The sequence below is a fragment of the Rhyacophila brunnea genome, unplaced genomic scaffold, assembly GCF_057557595.1.
Source record: "Rhyacophila brunnea isolate RB1 unplaced genomic scaffold, BYU_Rbru_1.0 scaffold_6, whole genome shotgun sequence".
Taxonomy (NCBI): domain Eukaryota; kingdom Metazoa; phylum Arthropoda; class Insecta; order Trichoptera; family Rhyacophilidae; genus Rhyacophila; species Rhyacophila brunnea.
This window is the reverse complement of record NW_028233276.1, coordinates 23,829,015-23,855,252: the sequence shown is the minus strand read 5'-3', so window position 1 is coordinate 23,855,252 and position 26,238 is coordinate 23,829,015. Positions and strand designations below refer to the sequence as shown.

Below are 26,238 nucleotides of genomic sequence, written 5' to 3'. Positions count from 1 at the left end.
GGCCCGATTAATATTAAACTGAGCGAAAATAGTATTATACATTGTATAAATATCTATTATTACCGTTTTCAAAACCTCTCCACGCGGACGGAACACCTGTTGTACACTAATTAATTGGCCATTCGATATAATTAGCATGTTATTTAAATGCGGTAATTAAAAAGTAATTAAATGCTCCGCAGTCAACAAGAACAAAGTGTTATTGATAGAAATTTCGAGTTATGTTGACACGTCCTGGCTTAGCTAATAAAGTTATAAACATATTTTTCTTTAGATCGAAGATGTGTTCGCCCGGCACAGCACTGATTAACTTAAAATTGTATAACTATACAAAACATTATTAAAACCACAATAATCTGATTATACTTCTATAAGCATTTCGAATGGTTATAAATAAGTATATTTAATTAGAACTGTGGATTTTTATATAGTACACCCGTACAATCAGCGAAGTATAATATAAAATATAAATAACTTTGTGAAATGGAATCTTTTACAATTATTATTATTACTAAGCGGTGTGTATTTGTGAAGCATATTTGTCAATTTTTCATTCGTTTTCAAATAAAATATAATGATGTACTACCTACACAACAGAGTAGTGTTTCTACTGGATTTCAGTCTTACTAGAAATATAAATGTCACTTACTGGCATGCCACAATAATTACAGTAAATATATTGTACCCTGATTATTATCTATACATGTTAATAGCATATATTTATTTCTGATTACTAATACTCGTACCAAGCCGCCGGAACACCCAACGGTATGACGTACACCAATAATAAACATGAAAACTTGAATTTCAAAGTTCAAACCGGAATTATGCTGAAACGGATGTTGTAAAACTTCAAGTTGGATGCGCACGTAGACATGACGTCGGCGCATGCGCAACTATTGCGTCGGGCAGGGGAATTCAACAAGCTTTCACTCATATCATGAGTATGTTTAAGTATTCTTTCCACAATTATTAATAATTAATTCAGTCATCCAAATAGCCCGACTGTCTTCGAAAACCTTCAAATAAATCTTTTTCATACTTTGCAAAATGTTTCCCAATGTTTTAAGGAACCACAACAATAGTTATAATATATACATATAAGTACCTTAATTAATAATTAGTAATGTGAATGGCAGCAACGCTAATTTCATTTGAATTGTTTATTTATGTATTACGGGACGCCCATGATAGCCTAGCCTAGCGGGTAACGTGTCGACCTATAATGTCGTGAGATCGCGGGTTCGAATCTGGCAAAAAAAATTCCCATGTTGATTTTTAATGTGTGTTTAGACCCAGAGCTTGGACCTAATAGGTTGAGAAAATGGGTGATATACATTTTTCGTAAAAACAAAAATCAGTTAATACAACCCCGTGGGGGGCCATTTGATCTTCTTAGGATCGGATATAAATATAAAGTAGTTTATTGAATCCACTTTTATTGAATGGATACTATACACAAGATTTAAGATTGAAATGTTATTTATTGAATATACCTACATACCTAATTAGGAACAAGGAATTTATTAACGGAATTTGAAATAACACACCAAATGTATGGCTGTTGGGAGATTTCCGTTTGATTAATAATTGTATCGATAGCTCAGTTGGTCTCACCGCCCGAAAAAAATGGGTGTTGGATTCCCATTTGGTACATTTTTTTTCTAATATGTGAGTGTCTGAAATTATTTCAAATTATGCATGAAAAGTAAATATTTTATATTGTGAAAAAAATGCTAATGAAGTCGCTACTAGAAAGCCGATGTGAATTATTTTATTAATTCAATAAAATTGACCGCGACGTTTTGATTATGAACCACCGTCAGCCAAGCGTCCGCACGAACTTCACTTTGTAAACAACATTATTATCATCTACGTCTGGTTGTTTACCTCCTCTCACGTCACTCAAAAGAGCGGGACGGAATCTAATTCAGGGAGCTTTCGTAGACCATATGATTTATTGCCGACGGGGTTCTATAAACGGAACCAAACTTACGCGCGAAAATCCGAAACGATCTGACAAAAACGATAAAAGAAAATCTTACGTTCGCATAATTATTATGAGTCGTGTATACAAAATTATATGAGTTCTCATAAGCAAACAAAAAAAGAACATTAAAAACAACATTATATTCCAAACAGATGGGAGAAAAATTGTAAATTCGGCGTCATTACAGAATAGCTTTTATAATGTAGCGGGAAATTATGGGCCGTATGTATGAGATTCCCAAATTCTTTATAAGCTATTTAACCGATTTTCCATCGAATAGCTAATAACACTCTTTGTGACGTAAGCGATCTGACGTCACGCGCCATTAAAAATGGCTGCCTCAGCTGTCACTTTCAAATGTCATTTTAATTTTGCATTCATTGCAAAAACATTTGGTTTAGGCCCTTATTCGTTTTGTAGATTCTGTAAAACATTTGCGAACTTTAAAAACAGTTCCTAGTCGTGCTGTTTACAAAATACGTATAATTTTGATCCCTAGTCTTATAATCTAGATAGTAGGTAACTGATAAAATGCCTCGCTTATTTCGCTTGCAATATTTCTCATGGAGACATAAGATGGACTTACGTAAGATTACGATAAAATATCTCCGCTAAACCACCGCAAAAATATGTATCTACTGCTGTATCTGGCATTAAAATATACAATTGTAAGCATTCTGCGTTCTTCAAAATATTACGGTACCACCTACCTACCTAGTTAATTATTGTAAGATAACTGTAATAAACAAGGCACAACTCTCAAATACACTGGAAACATCAATAGTATCATACGGTGATTGGTATAAATGATAATATTATACAGAGATCATTACATATTATTGTCGTAAATCATTTGCATTTTCTGTCATTTATTCTTATTCTCTTTTGACATCTCAATAATTGAAGTGTAGTTAGTCATAATAATATTCAGTATTGCCACCAAATGTATTCAGTGTTGCCACCAAATGGAAAAGTTTACTGGCAATACAACCTTTCGTACAGTAGAATAATTATAAAATACATGTGATAAAATAGCTGATAAATTATTTAAAGTACATAATAATTATTCATGTATAATTATTAAATTTATATGGTACCGTTCGCACACTTTCAGACACATTTACAATTTCAAAATTTTGAATTATTTATCGGGGAATGAAATTTTATAATACGAACACCATGACACATGATATGTCACATTCGTGACGTCACTTAACAGCTAATTACGTGTTTACCCATGCATACAAACGTGCAGTGTATAGCCTATAAGGTTTTTGGGAATCTCATGCATACGACAGTATGAAAATAACAAAGACGTTGAAACCTAAATACACTAGTGACTAGATCAGACGCTACTAGATGGAGCCTACATGCATGTTATTATGAATAAAAGTGTTGCCAACATAATAACACATTTCACACATTTTCGTATGTAGCAAACTTTACTATTTTCACCCGTATCTGTCAAAATCTTCTCAAAGAAATTATTATTATACAATTTTAGATTCACAGAAAGTAAATTCTGTATCGATATGTACGATGCACGAAGGTGCTGAATCCGTAAAGTTTAAAATTTAAGTGATACATAATGGATGATTTTAATAAATTAATAATATTCCTACTATTGTTCATATAACAATTCTTTCCGTCATAATAATATAAATTGTTAGCAAGTTTAAAGACGTCAAAACTAAAAAAAATGGATTTCTGCTAAGGTCAAATAATAAGCTATGTTAGTATATCATTGCATTGATTTAGTTTGGGTACAATAATTTGAAGCATTTCAGATAACTCATTAGAAATAATTCGCTAGAAAGATAGATGGATCGGTAGCTTAAGATACAGGCATCACCCGGAAAGTGAAAGATGTGAGTTGGAATGTCATATGGTAAAAAATTATTTCAATGAATTTTGTAATAAGTACCTACTATGTTTTTCAGGTTTGTCAAAATGATGCTTATTTCGTTAACAGTATAATTCTATCAACAGCAACATTAATTGAGCATACTATCTTGTAATAATGTTTCCAAAATTCGCACACGGTATGCGACACAAAATTGTTGACTTGACTAACATTGTATTACGTGGACGAGTTTATTTACCTACGCAAAAATAGTGAAATTTATGTGCTTAATTTGCACTGCACTTAACTTAACTGCACAATTTATTTTTATTATATTCATACAAATTTATTATACTATATATAAGTGTATAATCTGCACATACTAAAGAGATATTAAAGGGAACTTTGGTCAACATTATATAGGTAATACGTCGTAGGTTGTGTGCATTTGTCGTGTTGGTATTATGGACTTACATGTATACATATTAATACATATTTTTATTGACGTGGCAAGAAATTTATATACTTACTGTGTCTGTTTACGAAAGTATATGTTGACAGTGTTTATATTATAATAAGATGGGCGGCTCTCGTTATACAGTGCGTAAGACGGTAAGATTCCATCCGGCAGCTATGGGTTCGATCTCGGTGAGCTTTATGTGATTTTCTCAAAGCCTGGGTGTTTGTGATTGTTCAAAATTACTAACAACCACATTGTACGAAAAAGCAAGGACATGATGACTAATAATTAAAAAAATAATAATATAAATAAGAGGTATATTATAATTAATAGTATAAATAAGCGATATTCAAAATAATTTTCATTTGTCAATACGAAATTTCTACTTATTTAATATCTGGTTAAAATGTGACAGTTATTAGATTTGGAGGTTATCCGTAGCACGCGCACACCATTGTACGCATGTTTACTCTAAGGCCATCCTCCCACGGCGCAACTTATGTCCGTCGGAACTGAAACTAAAATTCCAGCCAGTATCTAGCTAATGTATTTCAATGGCGGCTCGCTGACGGCGAGACTGGAATCTCTCGGCTTCAAAACGGTCGCGAAGAGATGCGACATGCTAGTCGCGCGGTCTCTCAAGTTTCCAGTCACCGTAAAACAGTGGTACCAACATCATTAGATTCGGTGAAAAATCATATTTTCTTACCAAAATTGGTAGCACTGCGAACAAGTGTCATGCTATAAAAACCATTTACAACCCAAGACGTCAAAAGTACAAGACAAGCAAAATTGAAATAACCTAATTTTATTCAAGTAAACGCGGCAGCGTGCGTGTTGTTGGTTTTTGTACAAAACAGCTGATGGTCCAGTTTGACAGTTTGAGGTTATGTGATTATTATTTTAAGTGGTTTCAGTAGCGCCGTGTGCGAAGCATCACATTGGCCAGTTTATGAGTTCCTTCACAAACCAGTTCTGTCAGATTTTAGTAGCGCCGTGGGAGGAGGGCCTAACGCTAGCCACTAATCACCTGAAACTATGGATATAGGTACGTAGACTTTTTCAGACACGATGCTAACATGACATTTTTGAGAAATCATTCTGTGTTTTTACAAAGAGACACAAAAAACAGATTCAACGTGCATTTGCGATGATCTTGTCCACTGGGCAAACACCAAGTCACTCGTGGGAACCATTGACGTCACGGGTGCTGACAGAAATAATTCGCGAAGGAATCGCTCCGCTTGGTATGAAGACGATTATAGAATATACTGTTTTCCGAAATAATTATTATTGGCCGTGGCTCGTAGAAAGTTATTTACTCGGAAGATTTCTGAATGATGGAAGTATAAATGGACTCCGAGGCTTCTTCTGCGCTGCGTGTTGACTGTTGACTCACGGAAGAATGCTTCGGATTTCCGGCGAACAAAATAAAACTTTATCCAACCTACGTATTCTTTCGCCCGTGGGATGCACAGGCGCTTCGAAATAACTAAATAATTATATTGTTATTCTACCAAAGAAAGAGGGAGTCATATATAATTCTTGTAGTATACTTACACCTTATCGTAATTCCATAAGTTTCTAGTGTGGATGAATCGGTAGAATATGTTATTGATCGGTAGTCATAATATAAATAAGTATGTAGTAATATTCTGTACTTACAGTGATGTTTGATTTTATTGCTGCGCTGATGGAGATGCCCTTACAAACATAATAAAAGCGATATAAATCTTATTGGCAGAAAACCGTTCTACACTAATGACAATACACCGACAAATGAACGGTCTCGAAAGTTTTACGAACTGTCAGAAATTGTGTACATATAAAATATAATATGCGAAAGCCTATCGTATATGGTAAATCAATGATACTGTACCTTGACGCATTAAAAGATGGAGGCCACAAACTCTTGTTTACATTCACCACCATTGTCTGTCTGTTTTGCTATTCCCGTTTCGAATAAATCAAAACAATGGATTCATAAAAAAATAAGTATTATCTTGACAAGATCTGTATACCTACTTAATAATTTGTGGAAATGCAAATTAATTTTTAATGCGAAATGAGTTGTAGATCAGTTCTTTTCAGCTTTACTTTCATAGTACACCTAGTCAGGGTCCATAATGACACGTTTTCTTCGACGTCATTGTATAAAAAATAAACGAATATTTTGACTACTTTTTTGACGAATATTTTTTCTACTTTCGCCGCTCGTCATGGGTTTAAATTTACAGGTATAAATAATATGTCATCATATCAGACGGGGTTGATTCACTGCTGGATGAAAGCCTTTCTTAGCTCCTTTGAGTCTTATCAGACCCTAGTTCTTCGCTGCCACATCCACCGATCCACCGAACTTTATGAGTTCGTCTATCCAGCGGGTTATACAGCGCCATTTTTGGCATCCCTTAGGTATCACTGCATGACGGCATTTGTCCAGCGGTTGTCCACTCGCCGAGCGATATATTCAGCCATTTCATCTGCTTAGTGAAATCTATCACATTTCGCACTCCTATCTGCCTCCTTATTTTGTGGTCTTTCTGCGTTATACCTAATACCCATCCAACATACACTTTTTCATATCACGTTAAAATACTCGTATATATATATTATAACCAATGTGTATGTGTATGTGTACAATTTATTTTAAAACCATACTACTAATATGAAGTCTGCGTTTAATTTTATTTATTCTTTTGACAATATTTTTTTTCTTGTTGGCATGTATTTATTTTTGTTTTGTTGACCGGCGTGTTTTCTGCAACGCCCTCTCACAAACGTGCTGTTTTCGATGAATATTTCCATGAAAGTCTTATTAAATATCAAACGACCAAATGATAAATATTTAATTTAGATACCATGGTCGAATTTTATGGTATCTACTATCCACCAGCACGAGTTCTGCGGCTGACTGATGTATCCGCCAACTGCCTCGTGCGGCATACTTCATAGTGTGCAAAAACAACAAACGAGGATCTATAAATATCAAAATGACTTGATTACAAAATATCTGCGATATGCATCTAAAATTAGATATATGGCAATAATAATAACGGTGCGACTGACACAAAAAGCTTACTAGGAGACGTAGCGGCTACAAAGCTCACCTACTTAATTAGGCTGGTATTAGACTATCAAAGAATTCTTTTATATACTGTATCTATTACCACGACGTTGCCTTTTATCAACAAGTAGTTTGTGGTAAAGAGTATTTTTACAGTGTTGTCGGTTGAAGTTTTTAAATTACGATTTTACAGAAAAATAGATTAGTGGTCTTTAAAAGGTGCTATTGTTATAATCACAAAATTAGTATCTTCTAAAAAAATATGCAAACATGACCTTTAATCTAATAATAAATATCAGTAGATCTACTGAAATTTCAGTAAACACGTAAAAACTGGCGCCATTGTTGTGACAGCTCGTTCAAAATAGAAGACGGCAAGAAATTAACTAATAGATTATTGATTGTATCATGTCATGACTGATTAACTGTTGTAAAATATATTAAGCAAGGTAATAATATGCCCTGTCGTGTTTTATAAAAGAATGTTCGTAAAAGAAATTCCATAGAACATTTTGATAAAACTCTTTCCCAAGATCATTGATAGTCTAATAACGATCTTACTCTTTCCTATTCACCATAAAAAAAGATCTTATTTTATACACTTTTTATTAATTTTTTTATATACTTATTTTATTCATTGTGAATAATTTTAGTTTAGTTAATAAATCCGCTATTCGACATTTTCTTTGTCTATCAATACTCATAAAAGACCCCTCAAACGACAAGGAGATGATTTAACCCATAGAGGTATTATTTACCCTTTAGGGACCCTGTTCGCAGCACTAAAAAAAACACAAATTTATATTTTAAACAACTTTTAAGTTTGTAAAAATATTGCAAAACCCCGTCTTATATGTACATTTATCAAATTGACGCAATCAATATCCTCCAATACGCACTCATTAATTTGTAATGCTCTAATTCTAATACTATCATTCATAAAATTACATGAAATAGCTACATTACATTATGTTTTCGACTCCAATAATTTCATACCTCAATGTGTTACAGATTAAAGCCTTCTATAGAGGGAATTGTTGTAAACTTATTTGTTTCCACAAGAATTTATAATTTCCTTTATAGAAACGTTCCGAAGTCTTTGATATCGTTGAATATTATTCTTTTATGTTTTACTATAGGTATACTGTCTTTTGAATAGTACCTATTCGAGATTATATTATAAACATTTAAATCTTAAAGACATTGTACCTATCTTTTTTAATAACTGAACAAAATTTTCGTAGGTAGTTCGACAAAACGTGGTTTGACAGACGATAATAATAAAATTATTGAGTAAATGACAATTTTCATAATTCTTAAAAAACTGCATTTCCAAAACCATGTTTTCAAACGAGGATTTTCAAGGATTTGGCTATTATTGATTATATTTATTGAGATGTTTAAATTTGGGGGTGGGGTTTATCAGCTCGGGGTCGTACCCGTGCGTGCACTCGCAGTACAAATAAATCCATAAAACGATCTGTTGGTGGCTATCAATAAAAATGGCACTTTGAGGTCAATATAATATAATGAAAAGACGTCGTATATTATGCTTTATGAAAATAAACCGATCGTGTAGCATAACTACATAGAATGCTGGGGGAGTTACCAGCAAGGCAGGGTATGTAAACATCCTCTGAAGTAATAGAAGATTTTGACTGCTGAGACTGAGGTGGCTGGACTGCGCTTCATGATATTTGTGAATGTTTAGTCAAATTAGTTGGAAAGCGGCGACGCCGGATGCACAGAGTTTCTCGAATAAACGATAGCCCACCATTGCAGACCCACAAACTTCAGGTATTATACAATTAAGATACATCTTCATAACTTTGAATATTATAATTGTATAACTATAATATATAGTATTTTTTAAATTACATTACATTACAATGTTCGATCCTAAGAGGATCATGAGCTTCCACAGAGTGGAAGTTGTATTAATATATTTTTGTTTCTACGATAAATAGATGTTAGCCACTTGTTCAACCTATTAGGTTCATACTCCACGAGCACAAACACACATATTGAAAAACAATGAGAATTTGCCAGACCCGTAATTCGAATCACACCCTACCACTCTTATATGTGTGTGTGTGTTTATATATTATCATCATCATCAGTTGCATCACAACCCAGAACATGTCCTAGCCTCCTCCAAGAACTTTCTCCAACTCGCTTTATCCTGGGCCAATGACGCTAGTGTCCTCCAGTGCCTTTATTCCATTGCACCCAAAGCGAGTGGAATAGAACGAAGGCTCTGACTGATGTGCTACACCAGCCGCTAAAACATCTTTGCCGACACCGTCTAACCATCATAGTCTGGGCTTGCCAGTCGACCACGATCGTGTTGCCGACCCACGACAATTGGGCAATGTCCATTCTTGCTGCATGACCCGCCCATCGGACTCCACCAAATTGAACAAATACGAATATACAAAAATATATTGGGGGTATACCTATATCTACATTAATCGAATACGGTGTAAATTTACTTTTGCGTAATTGGAATAAATCGATACCAATCTGAAGCAATTTAGTTAAATACAGTTATTGCTCTCCAAATTAACATTACCAATCAATAATAGACTAGAGTCATGCACCTTGGCAAAATAAACAACTGATTTTATAGATGGTTACTCACACACATTTATCAGGGACACATACATCATCACCAGCAAGATTATGTAACTAACTAGAACTACTCATTGGCGAGGCAATTATTATTGAAAATCGGAAGTATTATGTCAAAAACGTGTTATTTAAAACAATCTAATTATATCCAAACACCCCTCACAACTTTCATAGTGGAATGGTCCGTTATTATGCATACGTCCACGGAAATAAATATAACTACGTACAAGTAAATCTACGTGCGTCCAAGGCTCGAAAGCTCAACACTTTGAATGGCGGACAGCTGATTTTATAATAGGTGCATCTACCTGTACATACATGCGTTTATAAATCCAATGCATTCGCAAGTAATGCGTCTTGCAGCCAGGCCGTTATTTCGGCAAGAACAACAGATTTTAACAACATTGAGTCATCGTATCGTTACTGGGTAGCTGGCCATTTATTTCGGTCGAGTTGATATCTCGCGGTGTCTTGGAAGGATGCAGGGCTGCCATTATTATACAAATTAAAATTGATTTATTTGCACGAAACGTATACTTATTACAGATCATAATATGTAATAAGACAGATGAAACAAAGTTAAAAATAATAATACAACATAGCGTAATACCCCCTTTACATATATTATTGTGCATGTCTTTACTGTTGACAGCAGAGCGTTGGAGCGGAGCTCGGAGCAGGAGCACGGAGCACGGAGCACTGGAGCAATAGGATTTTACCCGGAGCAGGAGCGGAGCCGGAGCACCGAAAGTTTGTAGTGCTCCACTGCTCCTGATGTTTTTTTTTTATTATTAAATTTTCGTCCTAAAATCCAATGAACATAGTTTATTTTGACACTTTGCAACATTGCAATTATTTGAAATATGGCAACACTGCTGAGTGATAAATAACCTCACTTTTTTGACAGAAGAGGCAAATAATGAGAGACGATTTGCTTCCGGTAATTTTGTTTAATAGAATTAGTAATGAAAATGACGATTATTTTAAAACTACTATTTGTATAAGTACATATAATAAATATTAAAACTTTTTACCCGGAGCGGAGAAGACCCTGGAGCAGAGCCGGAGCAAGTTTTAGGTCCCGGAGCGGAGCTGGAGCGGGCAACTCAAAAAAGGGTCCGCTCCAATGCTCTGGTTGACAGTACATATTGTCGCGGCCATAACAAGAATGCACATGTAAACACGTATAATCGAGCAAATTGCAAGATTGTATGCATGTGCTTCTGAATTTTCACGCGACAATTGTACCGTGCAATATCTACGCCTATGCAGTAGAACGATAGTAGCGAACCTGCCGACAAAAAAAACGAACCAAAACATGCAGAGACTCATTTTGATGTTAACAGATTTTCACTACATGTCAAAGAGTACCATAAAATGACAATATCGCGTACCACTTACTCTTGAAGAATGAGATTGGCAAGACAGTCAGCACTTTTACGTTTAGTTATTATCGAGATAGTTTAAAATACACAATATTGGTGCAAGTAAATCCATACATGTGTACAGGCGCTATATGGTCTAGTACAGACTGACATACACTTGCCAATAAATAAATAAATATTGCATAACAACTATTTATAAATATTTAAATGGTGTGTATATACTAATGCCCATGTTTTGGGTGGAAATACTATTGATGGTTTATCTTGTTGTATTTGTATACAAATACAAGTACGCATTTGTGTGTTTACTGTAAATTGCTGTGATTTTATTATGATTCAAATAACCATTTTGGTTTTTGGTATAATTTAATAATCGTAAGACTGGCTTGAACAGTTTCGAGACCCGTTTTACATCTTCTGACGAATCGATTACGTCATCTGCGTCAAAGAAAATCACCGCTGTCGCATTTGGAATAAAAGCTAGATAGAATTCGAATAGGCTTGGTGGTTCTTTCCCGCGTAAATAGTTATTAAAAAAAAAATACTTATATTAATATAATAAAAATGCTGCATAGAGAGAAATATTGTGGCAACCGAGGATCTCTCAGTTAGTTTTAGCGGTCGTGCAACATACATAGCTCATGTCACAGCATTCATGGCTGCCACATTCCAAATTTAAATCTCTGTCAAACGAAAATTCGTTAATTTTACAAATCGCGCTGCGTATTTATTTTTTGGCTGCATAATTGTGTCAGGTTCAAGTGTTGCAAGAGTCAATTAAACAAAAAAATATATATCTTAAAATATATCACGGAGACCTTAAGGAACATGTTAACATTTGATTTTTTTTATAAATAGGTACCTACTTATTATGTACAGTTATCTTCTTCTTCTTCTTCCACGGCGCTACATCCCGGGGTGGGATTTGGCCTCCTCCACAACCGCTCTCCACTCACTCCGGTCTCTCGCCACACTTATCCAGTTACCGGGTCTTCCTATATGAAGCCAGTCCACTTCTACGGCGTCAGCCCATCTCCTTCTTGGACGGCCTCTGGGTCTCTTCCGTTGGGGTAGCCACTTCGTCATGATCCTTGGCTCTCTAACTTCAGGCATTTTCTCCACATGTCCCGTCCATCGTAGTCTTTGGGACTTACAGTATCTTATGATTGTTTGTTGTTCAATCAGCTCTTCCAACTCGTAGTTCATTTTTATTCTGTAGTTCCCATTTTCCAACGTGGGTCGAAAGATTTTTCGGAGTATTTTTCGCTCGAAGACAGCTAATTTGTTTTCCTCGTTTTGAATGAAGTACCAAGTCTCACAGCCATAAGTGACCACTGGCCTTATAATTGTTTTATAAATTAGAAGTTTACTTCTTCGGCCTAGAATTTTCGACCATACCAGTCGCTTGCAGGCATGCCAGCATTTATTACCGGAGAGAAGGCGGATTTTTATCTCCTCTGCTGTCTTATTTTGGGTATTTAGGCTGGATCCGAGATACGTGAACTTATCCACCCCTTCATATGCATGCTGTCCTATGTCTATATTCTGCAGCGGTACCTGATCGCGTGTGCTGATTATATACTTAGTTTTTGACTGGTTTATTTGCAGCCCAGCGTTTTCTGCTTTTTGTTATGTAAAGTTATAGTGATACGCTATATAAAGGTTCTGTTTCCTAGGCCTGTTACCTGGTAACCGAGCTAAGTGGTGTAGCACGTGTGGATCCGGCATAATGTGGGTTTTATACATGCAAGGATTTATAGTCGCGAATATGAAGCATAGAAAATATGTATACATCAGGGAACATACGATTAATGGTAACTAGCTTAACCTTGATATAATAGGGTACGGATATCGAGTGTGAAAAAATATATTATTTTCAATAGTTACGTCATAAAATGCATTAAAGTTTGATACTTTACATAACGCGCATTTAATATTTGAGGACATTCTAGGCGCAATGTATCCCTTGGTTTTATTGCATGTACTACTATAGTAATAAAACGAACCCTGCTTTAAAACTGTTACCACATCCGGTAGGATAAGCCAGTATACATTTTTACCTTAGGCAATTTACCCGGTATAGGTACATTTAACTTTCGCTACAAAAAAAAATAGAAAACCTCTAGCTTGTGCGTATCACGCATAGGTATTAAAAGTGTGCTGTTCTAAGAAATTATTAATTCCACCAACCTTAGTTCAAAGAGGCGCTGTAGAACGAAAAAGTTTGAAAACCATTGCCCTATACAGTTTACTAAAAGTTTTGTTTAGATTAGACCAATGCGTATTTTTTATAGAAACTGGAGAAAGTCATGAGACCTCAGATCCAGGAATTTTAAACAAAGCGTCTCTAAAATAGTCGATAATTGCTTTTAATGTAATCACAATGGTCAGTCAAAAGCTCCTGGAAATTAATTAAATATTTTTATTATGTAAATGTTTACAGAATTTTTGTTCGAATGTATAAATATCGCAATAAAGACGGCTGCTAAAAGTGTTAATTGGAGGAAAATGTTTTAATGGTATAAAATGTAGTGAACGGCAAGAACATAAATATTGTTTGCGTCCATTCAAATACAGAATATGTTTGGTGCCGCAAAAAAGAATGTGTGTCCACCGTTTGCAACTTGTAAAAAACAAAAAAAAAACAAAACGTCATTATTAAACGTGCCAATAAAACTTTTCAATTTTAAGCAAATTGTAGGAAAACTAGCAGGAATGTGTACAGTTTTGGTGAGAGGGTCGGGGATTATTTTTTTTCATGTTTTGGGGACCGTACTATGAAAAAGTTTGGGAAGCACTCTAATAATCCAATCTTAATGTATAGATTCACAAAGACTGCCTAAAAATGCAAATGGCACAACCCCGCACCACCATTATTAATTTGTTAAAATTAATGTACGTACATAATAATTATTCTTTTGGAATCAATTAAGTTAAAAATTGGTACATTCTTTTTTAATTTAATATTCTTGTTTAGAAAAGTAGATTTTTAACATCTAAATATTATATATTCTCTTAAAGCTAAGTACTTCAAAAATATATTCAACTCAACCGGAAATTTCGGGGTGTTAATACTTTATACGGGCGAAAAAATCACGTATATGAAAATGCAGAGACTGCACTGGATCGGCCACGTGCATATAATGCCAGAGAATATACCAGCAAAGCGGGCTATGTACGCAACCCGGAGAGCAAGAAAAGACTTGGATGGCCGAAATTGAGATGGCTGGACTGCGTCACAGGAGATTTAAGGAAGCTCGGTCAAAGCAACTGGAGAGTGTCGACACTGGATCGTCTAGGATGGAGGAAGTTTTTAAAGGAGGCCATGATTTTAGTTGCATGGTGCTACGAAGCTTTATCTGAGGGATATACCTACTAAAGCCTTGGTCGCAGGCTTAAAACTTGTGTCTGTCAAAATTGACACGTTGTTTATATATTTGTATTCACTCCAGAGCAAGGTCCCAATGGGGGTCCCAACTAGGGGTCGGCACATGGCAGGCCACGAGCCGTATGTGGCTCTTTGATACGCGCGGGAGATTCTCCAGAAGTATTGAATGTGACATGTCGTATTCTTTCCAAAACTTATAGGTACAATACATATAAAAATACCACCAGGAAAATAATTCAGGACAGTTATTTTAAGCATAAGGGATCTTTTTTCTTATCTAGAAGGTTTCTGGTATTCATGAATATTGAAGAAATCCTAGATTTTATTACAAATCGTCCCAATGCCATCCAATTAAAATGTTCTGTATTTCATATTGATACGACAAAGTTGTACATCGTGGTACTGAATATCATAATTAAAAATTGCAATTTTATTTCGTAACGCAGCTGGTATTCTATATAAGCTCTACAGAATGCAGACACAATGATTTTCAACATGCGGATATTCTTCCTCTTTTCCCGTTTACTTTTCTAAATATGGCTAGTTTCCTTACTACCTACCATGTTATCATATTATGTATATCTATCGCTCTTAAAATTAATAGAAATCATTGAGCAATTAATTGATTTTTGACTCGTCTGTCTCAAAAGTTTGTTGACACCTGGATTAGGCAAATAGATCATCCATTCCTCTATTCCTCGTAAAAATCTGTAAACATGACCAAATTGCTCTTCACGTAACCGTAAATATCATCATATACCTATCATGAACTTATAGAAAAAGGAAATAACTACCTACGTAAAAGGAAAAATAATAGACCCGCCATTAAAAGTATTCAGAAAATACTACTTACATAAATTATAGCTGTGAAAAGAGGTTTTTTTCAATCAAAGTAAAAAGATGATAACAAAACTTTGTCTAAAGAACACACCTTCTTTCCTAATGATTATAGAACATTTTTATTATAATCTTCATAAAATTAATAAACGTGATCGTCTGGCGAAAGCAGGTATTTTTGAATTAGCTGCCAAGAACTGGAGACGAGACAGGGCGTGTCTTGAACTGCCGGCCATCGAAAGTGGATTATTTTTGGCAGGCCAACGCTTGTCAATTACTTACCTGCGGCTAATTTGTTGCTACTGTTTTAACACAGTACGGCGACAACAATAATTATTATACACAAAAGCTGTTTTGTAAAAACGTTTATTCTAACTACCTACAGGGGGGGGGCAAACTTTTTGGATGGAGGGCCAAATTCAAGAATTCAAAATGAGCTGCGGGCCGCAAGTAAAGTACCATTTTTAGATATACACTATTTATTATCACGAAAAATAAACATTACAAAAAAATTAATGAGAAGAATGAAACTGTTGGACATTTTTGAACATTTTTTTAAACTTAGGTGTTAATTTTGTAGTTGATATTCTCAAAACTGCTTGTAAATGGGCATCGGAGATATTTGATCGTAAAGATTTTTTATTGAGGTTCATGATCGAAAATGTTTGTTCACAAATATAGGTTGATCCAAAAATAACGAACATTTTTCTTGCATAATCTTTAAGTTGGTCGATTTTGTCTGAATTAAGGGCATTGTAAAATTTGAAGATTTCTTCACGACGATGCAATTCTCTTAAATCAGTGTCACACTGCAGATCAATAATCTCAAGTTGTAGCTCTGTCGGTACACTATCAATATCTATTGAAATCGATGTTCAACGTAGAAAATAGTGGTTACATAGTGTGAGACGAGACGCAAGGAAGACGTACTGAGATAATACATTTACGAAACAACAAATTCTTCAAATTTTGATCTATTGTCAATATTTTTAAAAAATATATAAAAAAGTTATTCGTAATCGCCGCAAAAAATACCCGACGGGCCACATGCGGCCCGCGGGCCGCAGTTTGCCCTCCCCTGAACTACCAGTTTAACATGACGTATTTGGGTCTAGTAATACTCTGGTGTCTGGAGGCAATCCACCACCTGAATAAAAATACTATTTGAATTGATTCAGTCGATTAAATCGCATATTCAATCGGCTAAAACAAATAATATGTTGAAAATTTGTAAAAATAGCAGCTCACTTTAATAAATGGAAAATGTACTTACATACATTATTAAGGATTGAACAATGCGACAACTGGACAAGAATCTAAACAGAAAATAATTACAAGATAAAAAGAACTTTTTATATACAACGTTTTTAAATTTTCTGTTGAATTATTATGCTCAATATGGTAAAATTTGTACTTGATATGAAGTTAATAATAAACAAACAAGCAAACAAATATAGAATACTGAAATGTCATTTTGACATTTCATTTTGATTTCCATAGTAACGCACGTATATATTATATTAATAATTTAGTTGCTAGGACCCACTTAGCAACCGATAATAGTCTTTTACTTTTTACGGATTTTTCTGAAATAACTTTCCATACAAAACAGAATTAACTGAAAATGAATGGCTAAAAGTATTAAAAGAATGCATTGGCACCGTTTTCTGATATATTATAAAAGTTTCAAATGTCTAATTTAAAAATCGATTGCAAATTTTTTACTAGACAAACAACCACCGGACAAACAAGAATACGAGCTAATAAAAACGTTGTAATATGCCGAATTTGTGAATATAATTGCAGCAATATTATCGATTATATAAGATATAAGACGTGTTTTATTATTATATGGTAGAATGAGGACGTCGGTGAGGTGAAGTGACCGAGTGAAAGATATCACTGAAAAATCTATAGCATCCTCCACAAGGTTTGTAGAGGGTAAGGATTGTTGGAGAACGCTGATGCAGAATTTTGTAATAACTAGAATTATCAAGATCGTCAGTTATGAAGGTGATAACGAGGAAGATATACGGCTTATATATAAGTCATAACAGTATTTTTAACCAAATCAAACTATATACTATATAGAACTCATAATATATATATTTTTATACGAAAATATTATTTGATTTATTATACCTATACGCAAACAGTGTCAGAGACATGGGGAATAGAATAGAGGACAGTTGCTTCGGGTCTCACGATTTCAGAGACCTCAATTACATTTGTCTGGCTTTTTGCAATTTGTTTGTGAGGATACAAGAAATAGGAAGATCATTTAGTGTAAATACCTACTGATAAGGATTAAACACTAAGGCTACCTACTACTACCTACGATCAACAATGAGTCAATAGTATGTAGGATTGTAGAGCTGAAATAATCTCTAAATTTTCTGGTGCGAAATCGTGAAAATATTTCGTTAAATACTAAAATATAATATTAAATACTATGAACACAAACTAGCATTGTATATTTTTACCCCGTAGTTTTGAATGTTGATGAAGGAGGCTCAAAAAATATCGGTTGATCCAAGTCTCGAGTTTTCTCTGAGATCATATAGGAAATAACATAGTTTAGACTATTTAAATTCTACTACTTATACGTATTTTAAATAAATATTGTTTATAATATTATGTACGTGTTTGTTTTTTTTCCGGTGTACCAAATCAAATAATATTTTTATTGAGGCGATGAATTTTTCACTATAAGTAATATTGTAAAAGTTGAATTTTCGGCAGGAACTTCCGCATATGATATTATCTGAAAATTAAGTTTCTGTGGACAACATAACGCAGTAGCTTTTATGGTATACTGTAATAGAGAAGGTTGACTGAATTAGTAATAACAGTGAAACTAGGAATCCTATACACAGTCTGTACACTAAGTTATAATAATAATAATACAGGTAACTTCAAATGAAATAGTAATCTTCCTCGTTTATCAGCGTGTATCTATAATATAGGCCAGGTGTGTGCAGATCATCTATGCAATCTCATTAAAATGTCTCATAATTATTGCAGACCTATGCAGTTAATCATTCATTACTGTTGAACCGATACATAAGAAATACTTATACGTAATTAGCAATCATTAACGTCACGTACTTCAATAACTCTCTCTCTCTTCTTGGTCGTGCACTCATGGCTGAGGATCGTGACCACATTTAAATTTCGCCATCCTTTGAGCGACCAAGAATTTCCATCCTCGTAAAGGCTATTGAATCAATAAGCGGCCAGTACAGAGAGACAAATCCAAGAGGTAGACGCCATTTATATACTACTAGATGAGCAGTTCCCATACAAGTGTCATTTTAAAAGTGTACCACAAAAGATATTATGAATATCGTCTTATTATATTTCCTTGTAGGTATAATGCGTTAAGACCGATAACATGGATTTCCGAATTTCACCCGTATTGCCCTGGCTGTAAAACTAAATTTGCGTTCTTGGAATAGTGAACCTAAGGGTGGCTGCAATGCAAAGCAGACAGAGCAAGTCGTCATGCGCTGACTATTAGTTAGAGTAAGATGCAAGCTAGTCGGGCTTACCCAGTAAGTTTTAACAAAGGCCGACTCGCTGAAAATTGGGCGTCATTTTAAGAAGCATATGATTCATCCAGTAGTATATCAATGGTAGACGCACACATTGCACATAAGGATGCGGAGACTCTGGGTAATGACATCCTGTCGGAGTCTCCAATATTCAGTTAGACTCTAAAAGCTAAATAATATTCCTTCATAGAAACCAGATTTCAATAGTTTGATCGGTCTAACTGTTAGACTGATCCAACTATTGAAATCTGGTTTCTATGAAGGAATATTATTTAGCTTTAAGTAAAGTTTAGTACTTAGTTATTCTCAAAATTAAATTAGAAATCCTGCACACTTCAGTGCAGACAATTATCTTGACAACGAATGTTTATTTTGTAGTCGATTAAACATTAAACAAACCAGGCGTATATGAAAGTTTCTGTTATTTTTTCAACCAACTAATGTGTCAGACAAGAAGGGATTCTCTGTGATTTTTGTTATAAAATATTATCATGTAGGTATAATCAATAAAGGCTTGGTCAAATCAGTACTATGACTAGTAAAATAAATAACCAAACCAGGACATATTCTGTGCTTCACATGTTGCCAAAAACATTTTATATGGCTTCACCTCTCCAAATGTAAGTATAGTTTTCAATAAATTTATTGACTTCATAACTAGAGTATGGGATGGAACGTCATCCCCTACAATTTCGTAGAAATATGTTATTTTTAATATTTAAGATCATAGTAACAGTGGAGCATTAAACGTAATCGATTTTTGCAAATAATTTGGGCCTTCGTTCGTAGTCAGTAATTTACTTGAAGGTGCAGGCAGGTAATTGAAAAGTTATTTAGAAGTCGACTCCCATCTTCTACAATCGATTACATATAAATTGTACGTGTGACGTTAGCCGTATCGCAGTTCACCGTGAGCAGTTGTGCCGGAAACAGATGGTCACGTAGCAGTGAGATCTTAGTGTTATTTATAAAAAAAATACAAGACTACAATAATTATTTGTTATATAAACACCAAGTACTTATTTAATTAAAGTTTAAAAAAGTAAAAAAATACTAACTAAACTATACCGGTCGTGCTTGTTATTATATAGTAAGTATAGTATGAACACTACATAATATTATTGTGTTTTATTTTAATTAATACAATGACCTTTTCCGTATGGTAAATGCATCCTTGGCAGTGCATTACTTATGCGTTCTCTTCTCTGTGGGAAAATCACAAACGAAATGGTTGGTATGAAGTTAGGTATGTACACGTTTTTGTTTTGTAAACTTTTACCTATCGCAATCATAACTTTTAATTACTTAGCAGACGCAATTTTTCCATTGTGACTATTTATTTGTCATTTCATTGGTTCCACGTGTCTTCCTCGTATACATATAAATTAGTAAACGAATCAGGAATAATATCTTTATATCAGTGGCGAGAGATGGAGGTAGCCTGTTAAGATCCGACATAAATAGTAGGTACCTACACACTTTATTTATACCTCTATGGTACACACTAAACTTTGTCAGTCAAACGTATTTCTTTCCCATTGATTTAAGACTACAATGTGTATAAATAGTAAGTATTTTTTAGTTTTCAATTCAATTAAACGCTGCCTCACCTAAGCCATAGTAAATAATAGTCACTACTATTCGGTTTTCTATAAAAGTTTAGGCAGGGCTTAATGAATTAAAAAAAAACTAACAAACACCATCAGTAATATGTATTGTTAATTCAACTAAAATAAAGAAGTATGACTGAAAAAGTGTGCACTATTTTTGACGGATCGCCCATAGCATACCCAAACTATTATGGTTTGGTTAGGCAGGGTTAAATTGAATTTTAAAAACTCACCAGCACCATCTGCATATTGTTTTCTTAGTTCAATGAAAACAAATAGGTAAGTAAGACTGCAAAATTTATTGTCCACAATTTATGTCGAATCTCAACAGCCTACCTCCACCCCTCGCCACTACTTTATAGTATTATTATTCTATACGAAACATACGAGTAGTATGTTCTTCAAAATCATTCAAAAAGAAAGGGCCAAGCAATAAGTATTTATTGAAAGACACAAAAGTCAATGAATCTAAAGAGGAATATGGTCAGGAAAACTGTCATTGTTTAAACATATTCTAACACTTGGTCTGCATAGCAATCTGTTATGAAAACTTAATAATAATTATAATAATTCAGATCTGTCAACTATACTACTGTAAACTGTCAACAGATAATTTATACAGAGATCTTTGAAATAAATAAAAGTTTCTCGTATCTGAGATCGAGATACTATAATTATACCAACATATTTCGAGCACCATTGAAATATGTTAATTTTCTTTTGTTTTCACAACTTTTTATTCCGTTGTCACAATACAATAGGTATATTATTATTAATCAGTGGCGGGGACTGCCTGTTAGATAGAGGTAAACGATTATAACAAACTAAAATATTGACCATAGACCTAAAAATCATTGGTATTAAACGAATTTATTTACTCTCCAGACTTCAAACTAAAAAAAGAACCGTTTAAGAACGAATCTTTCACAATAAAAAAATACTAAATATACTTACATATACTTAAAAAAATGTACATCTGTAATAATAATAGCATACGTCATACAACAATAATAATAAGGATTGAAGAAATGAAGCCATTTCATTGAAAAATCTCCACTTCAGGTTTTGTAAAAAATGTGTTGTTTCATTTTTGATAACACAACAATGTTATCAGGGTATTTTGGATGTCAAGAGTTTCACGGAATCTTTCTTCTGCGTCCAAGCGATTTGTGTAAGTACCAACTTTGTTTTCAACGGTATAAAATCCTTGTTTATTGCAAAAGCCAGCAGTAACTACGTCGCTTCCATATACGTAGTTTTAAAAGCCTGTGTTTTATGGTTTGGTAAATAGATTTTAATAGTTTTAACGAAACTTTTTTAGTAAGTAATTAATTCAGTGTCAGATAATGAAGCCATCAGGAAAAAAACTCGTATCAACATTAATAACTCAATTATCGTAGAATTAACAAAAAACTTTTGTTTTAAAACCATTATAAAGAAGTTCTCATGTAAGTACATTAAAATATAGGTTTTTCTTTGTATTGTTTGAGCCTCGATTACATAAAATAAATATTCGTAATTTGTTGTTCCCTTATTCCCCAACACATGACTTATACAGAGGTCAATGTGTTAAAATGTAATACCTAATACATCTGCAGTAGGTATATAAGTAACGTACTGCAATTTGTTCTAATGTGTTCTACTTACAAGGGGTTTCTTGAAAATGTGATATCACAAAGCCAACAAAATATAGGTAAGTACTAATTTTTTCTACGAATAAATTATTCTGTTGTATTGAAATCATCATTTTAAACGAATATGTTTTTTAACAAATGGGTTGGTTAAAAAATGAGACGTATTTTATACAGAGGGGTAAAAGATTTTGTGATGAAATGTCACGATAGGGGGTTGGTCAGTGTTAAACATATCGAAAATCGTGTGATGCCATTTATGAATTTTTCCTAGTTTCTCACGATGTAATTTCATTATTTGCGAGAATAATATTTCAATAATGCTACCAAAGAAAATTGTCATTTTAAAATAAATTTTACGAATGAATGGAAATCTTAAGAAATCGCCTAGTATCGAGTTTTCGTCACTGTTACATGTGTTTACGTCACATACAAATAATATGGCATTCAAAATAATGATACAAGATAAATAAATTAATGGTGATATTTCCTTAAACGATAGTATAAAATTATTAGTATGTTATTTTTAATTACTCACATTATGTCTCTGCACGCAGAATGGTATTCCATCCAGCGTCGTGTCTCGGGAAACTCTTTCGGAACTGCCCCTCAATAGCTCCGCAAGAAGCTCAGCACTCGGCTCCAGCTTTTTCTTCACATCGGTACTATTTCGAGGAGAGAAGCCTTCAAGCTTCGAAGGACTAGATGTCGTCCTTTGGTGGAACACCATACTTCTGGTGACACCTTCCGAAGGAGCCACTGTCACAGGATTGGGAGCGGAATAAGGAATGTTTGCACTGACTTTTCGTTTAGGAGATGAACGAATTACCGTTTTTTGAACAGGAGAACTTGACAAGCCAAACGAACTCTTCAACTGAGTATCATCTAAGGAGTGATTACCCGCACCCCTCGTTCGAACAACCGATGGACGCGGTTCTGGTATTCCAATTGAGCTTGCATTTGATACTAGTGATGTTCTACTTGAACTTACATTCGGACTCACAGGTCTGACAGAAGGTGCTGTTACTAGGTCATCTAGAAATCTTAGCTCTTCATCGTGTTTTGATAATTTACATAGCTCTGGTTTCTTCATTTCGGCTTCAAGCATTTGGCCGTAAGGACCTCTTAAAGGTCTTTTAGAATAGCGTCTAGGAGGATGTACCGCTTTGACCGACCTTGATTCGTTATCTGATAAATCTGAAGGATTGAAAGGTGAAGGAGACGCTGTCCTGTCTCGAGCAGGCGTTGATATGCCTCCAGATTCACTTTCTCCTTCTGAGAGGGAGTCAGCCCTGGCTAAGAGCCCACCCTTTTTACCAATGCCTTTCGGTAATACAAAATCTTCCTTCTCCTCAGAACTTTGGTAATTCAAAGGTGGTCTAAAATTCCAACGAGTATCAGTTACAGATTTTGGCCATATTGGAATCGATGGATCGTCAGTTTCGGGACTCATGGGTTCATCTTGAGGAGCGGTCCAGGCACATACTGGCTCTGTACCTGTCCATCTTAACGAGTCTCCGGGTTTTGGGTCCTCCCCTATTCGGTCTAGTTTTGAGTTATCAGAAAGTGTTCTGGATCGCGCTCTACTAGAATCACCAATGAACAATTCGCAATCACCGGTCTCAAGATTGACAATTTCACCATTTGGAAGGCCTTTATCTAAACTTCCTGAGAACTGAGCGCTGATGACTGATTCTGGAAGTATGAGACCGCTGATCTCATCCTGGATCGGCCACTTTGTTATGTAAATACCTTTTCTTCTTTTTGATTTGTCTAAAACCCGTCTTTTCTCCTCCGAAGCCGGTGGAGGCGGTTTACTTGCGTTTTGGACAGTGGCCAACAAGTTTTCTACTTGCTCACTCGTAATGGTTTCGTCATCGGGTGTTTCTAAAATATCGCGTCCATCCGAAGCGTCGCCATCGGATTTTCGGTGTGAGATTTTTTTCTCCTGAGGGTCTGCGGCCTCGTCGCTCTCTTCGCTCGGCCATCTTTCGGACGCCACACTGGACCACTCTCTCACTATGCACTCGTACACTGGGACAGGGATCACACTCGCGGTGGCCGTCTTCAGCACTTTACCTTCCGGTGTTTCTATGAAAATCTGAGCTCGACTACACTCGGGTGTAACTGTGACCGTCGGTCTTTCGGATTCAACCCCGTCGGAATTTTCACGAACAATCGAAGTTAAGCATTCGGCAGCGTTTTTTTGCTCGACTGATATTGGGAATTCGAAAGGACACGTGTCGTCGAAATTGACTTCCGACGGAGAAACAATATCACTCTGAGCTCGCGCACTGTCAGCCAAAGACGCGTCACTCTCTTCGCGAACGTCGTAGAGGCTCTCCCCGACGGGAAAATATTGCAGACTTTTCCTGCCGTCGCATGCAGCGTGCGAGCGACCGAGGCCGCCGTCCGCGCTTGCACTTCTCGATGACAGGGGATGAGTCAGCGATCGTCCACTCGAATGTTTGTGTGAAAGATCAGGTACGACAGTAGGAATCCTAGAAAGAGGGGCACTCGCGAGCGGTCCTTCGTCGGACCCTACCGCGGAATCGACAGACGGAGTCGAACCAACATCTACCGGAAGACGGGTCGGTTCGCGTCTTCTCGGTAACGTCAAGTCTGCTTCGCACACAGACGACTGAGATGCGGGCGTTCTCGCAGGGTACGCGTTTCGAGTTAAAGAAATCAACTTCGGATCACTCTTCACATATTTCCCATCCACAGCACTGAAATCCACTTGGGAAAAAGAAGCACTACGGAAGGGTACCGTTCTACGAGCGTACTCCCCGACGACGATGCGAGACTGCGCAGTTCGCGGCACGGTGGGGTCGCAGAAGTCGTCGTCGCAGCACTTGGACCGCGACTGGCGGTGCAGCCTAGGCGGAGGCTGGGGCGGCGGTGGAGGCAGCGGCGGCGGCGGCGGGGGCTTCGGCGGCGGCGTCCTCAGGCGGAGGCGCTCGGTGAGCTCCCTCAGGCGGTCGGACTTGTCGCGAGCGGGCCGCGGCCGCTCCGCCGCCCTCGAGCGGCCGCCGAAGCGAAAGCGCTGCAGGCGATCCACCGCGGGGCGGGATGGAGGCGGCGGGGGAGTTTCCTCCTCGTCCGTCTCGCCTCGGAAGCAGGCGGGCAGGTCCGGCTTGGGCCGCACTCTCGCGCGGTGTGGCTGCGGTGGGCAGCAGACGGCGCGGGCGTCTCCGCAGCAGGAGCAGGCGGCGAGTGCGCGGCGAGGGGCGCCGCTATATTTAGCGGCCGCCAGCCGAACGCCGTACCTCACGCCGCCCAGAGACACGAACCCCGCCGCCCTGGACCACGTGCGCAAACAAACATTATTAGCGTTATTACTACTGAGACAAATGTTATTATTGTCGCCAACAGTCAACTAGAGGGAGGTATTTTTACACACCTTCACAAGCAATCAATTACTTATTAATTATATATACTAATGTTATCTTATAATCGTATATTTAATTAAGATTCGACGATACTTCATATCTTTTCACAGTCAAAAATATTTACTTTAATTTAAATACGCAGGTATTACCTATGTATAATTCTGTATGCAAAAAGATAAGAGAGATAAGTCTAAGCCCCCATTTTTCAGGAGGATCCAAATAAGATTGAGTTCTGGACAACTTTATGAGAATTTATACAAGTAGGTACTTACTATATTATTATACCTATTATAAAATTACTTTAATTAATGTCTTTTCTATGTAGGTACTTACTCATAATATCTATATGCATTATGGCTAAAATGGCGAAATTAAACATATTTTATGTTCTCGCTTCGCACACAGAATTATTATATATACACCATCCATTCATAAAATACAATTAATAAG

The 26,238-nt window shown here is 35.9% G+C and overlaps 1 protein-coding gene across 1 annotated transcript in view; it reads right to left on the bottom strand.

Moving 5' to 3' along the window:
* The window catches only part of LOC147065433 (rho guanine nucleotide exchange factor 17), a 178,831-nt gene that overhangs the window by 83,784 nt on the left and 68,809 nt on the right, over positions 1–26,238 (bottom strand). Inside the window, exon 3 of the mRNA XM_085957158.1 lies at positions 22,935–25,698. Coding sequence (XP_085813284.1) covers positions 22,935–25,698 — 2,764 coding nt within the window. The remainder of the gene's footprint in view (positions 1–22,934; positions 25,699–26,238) is intronic.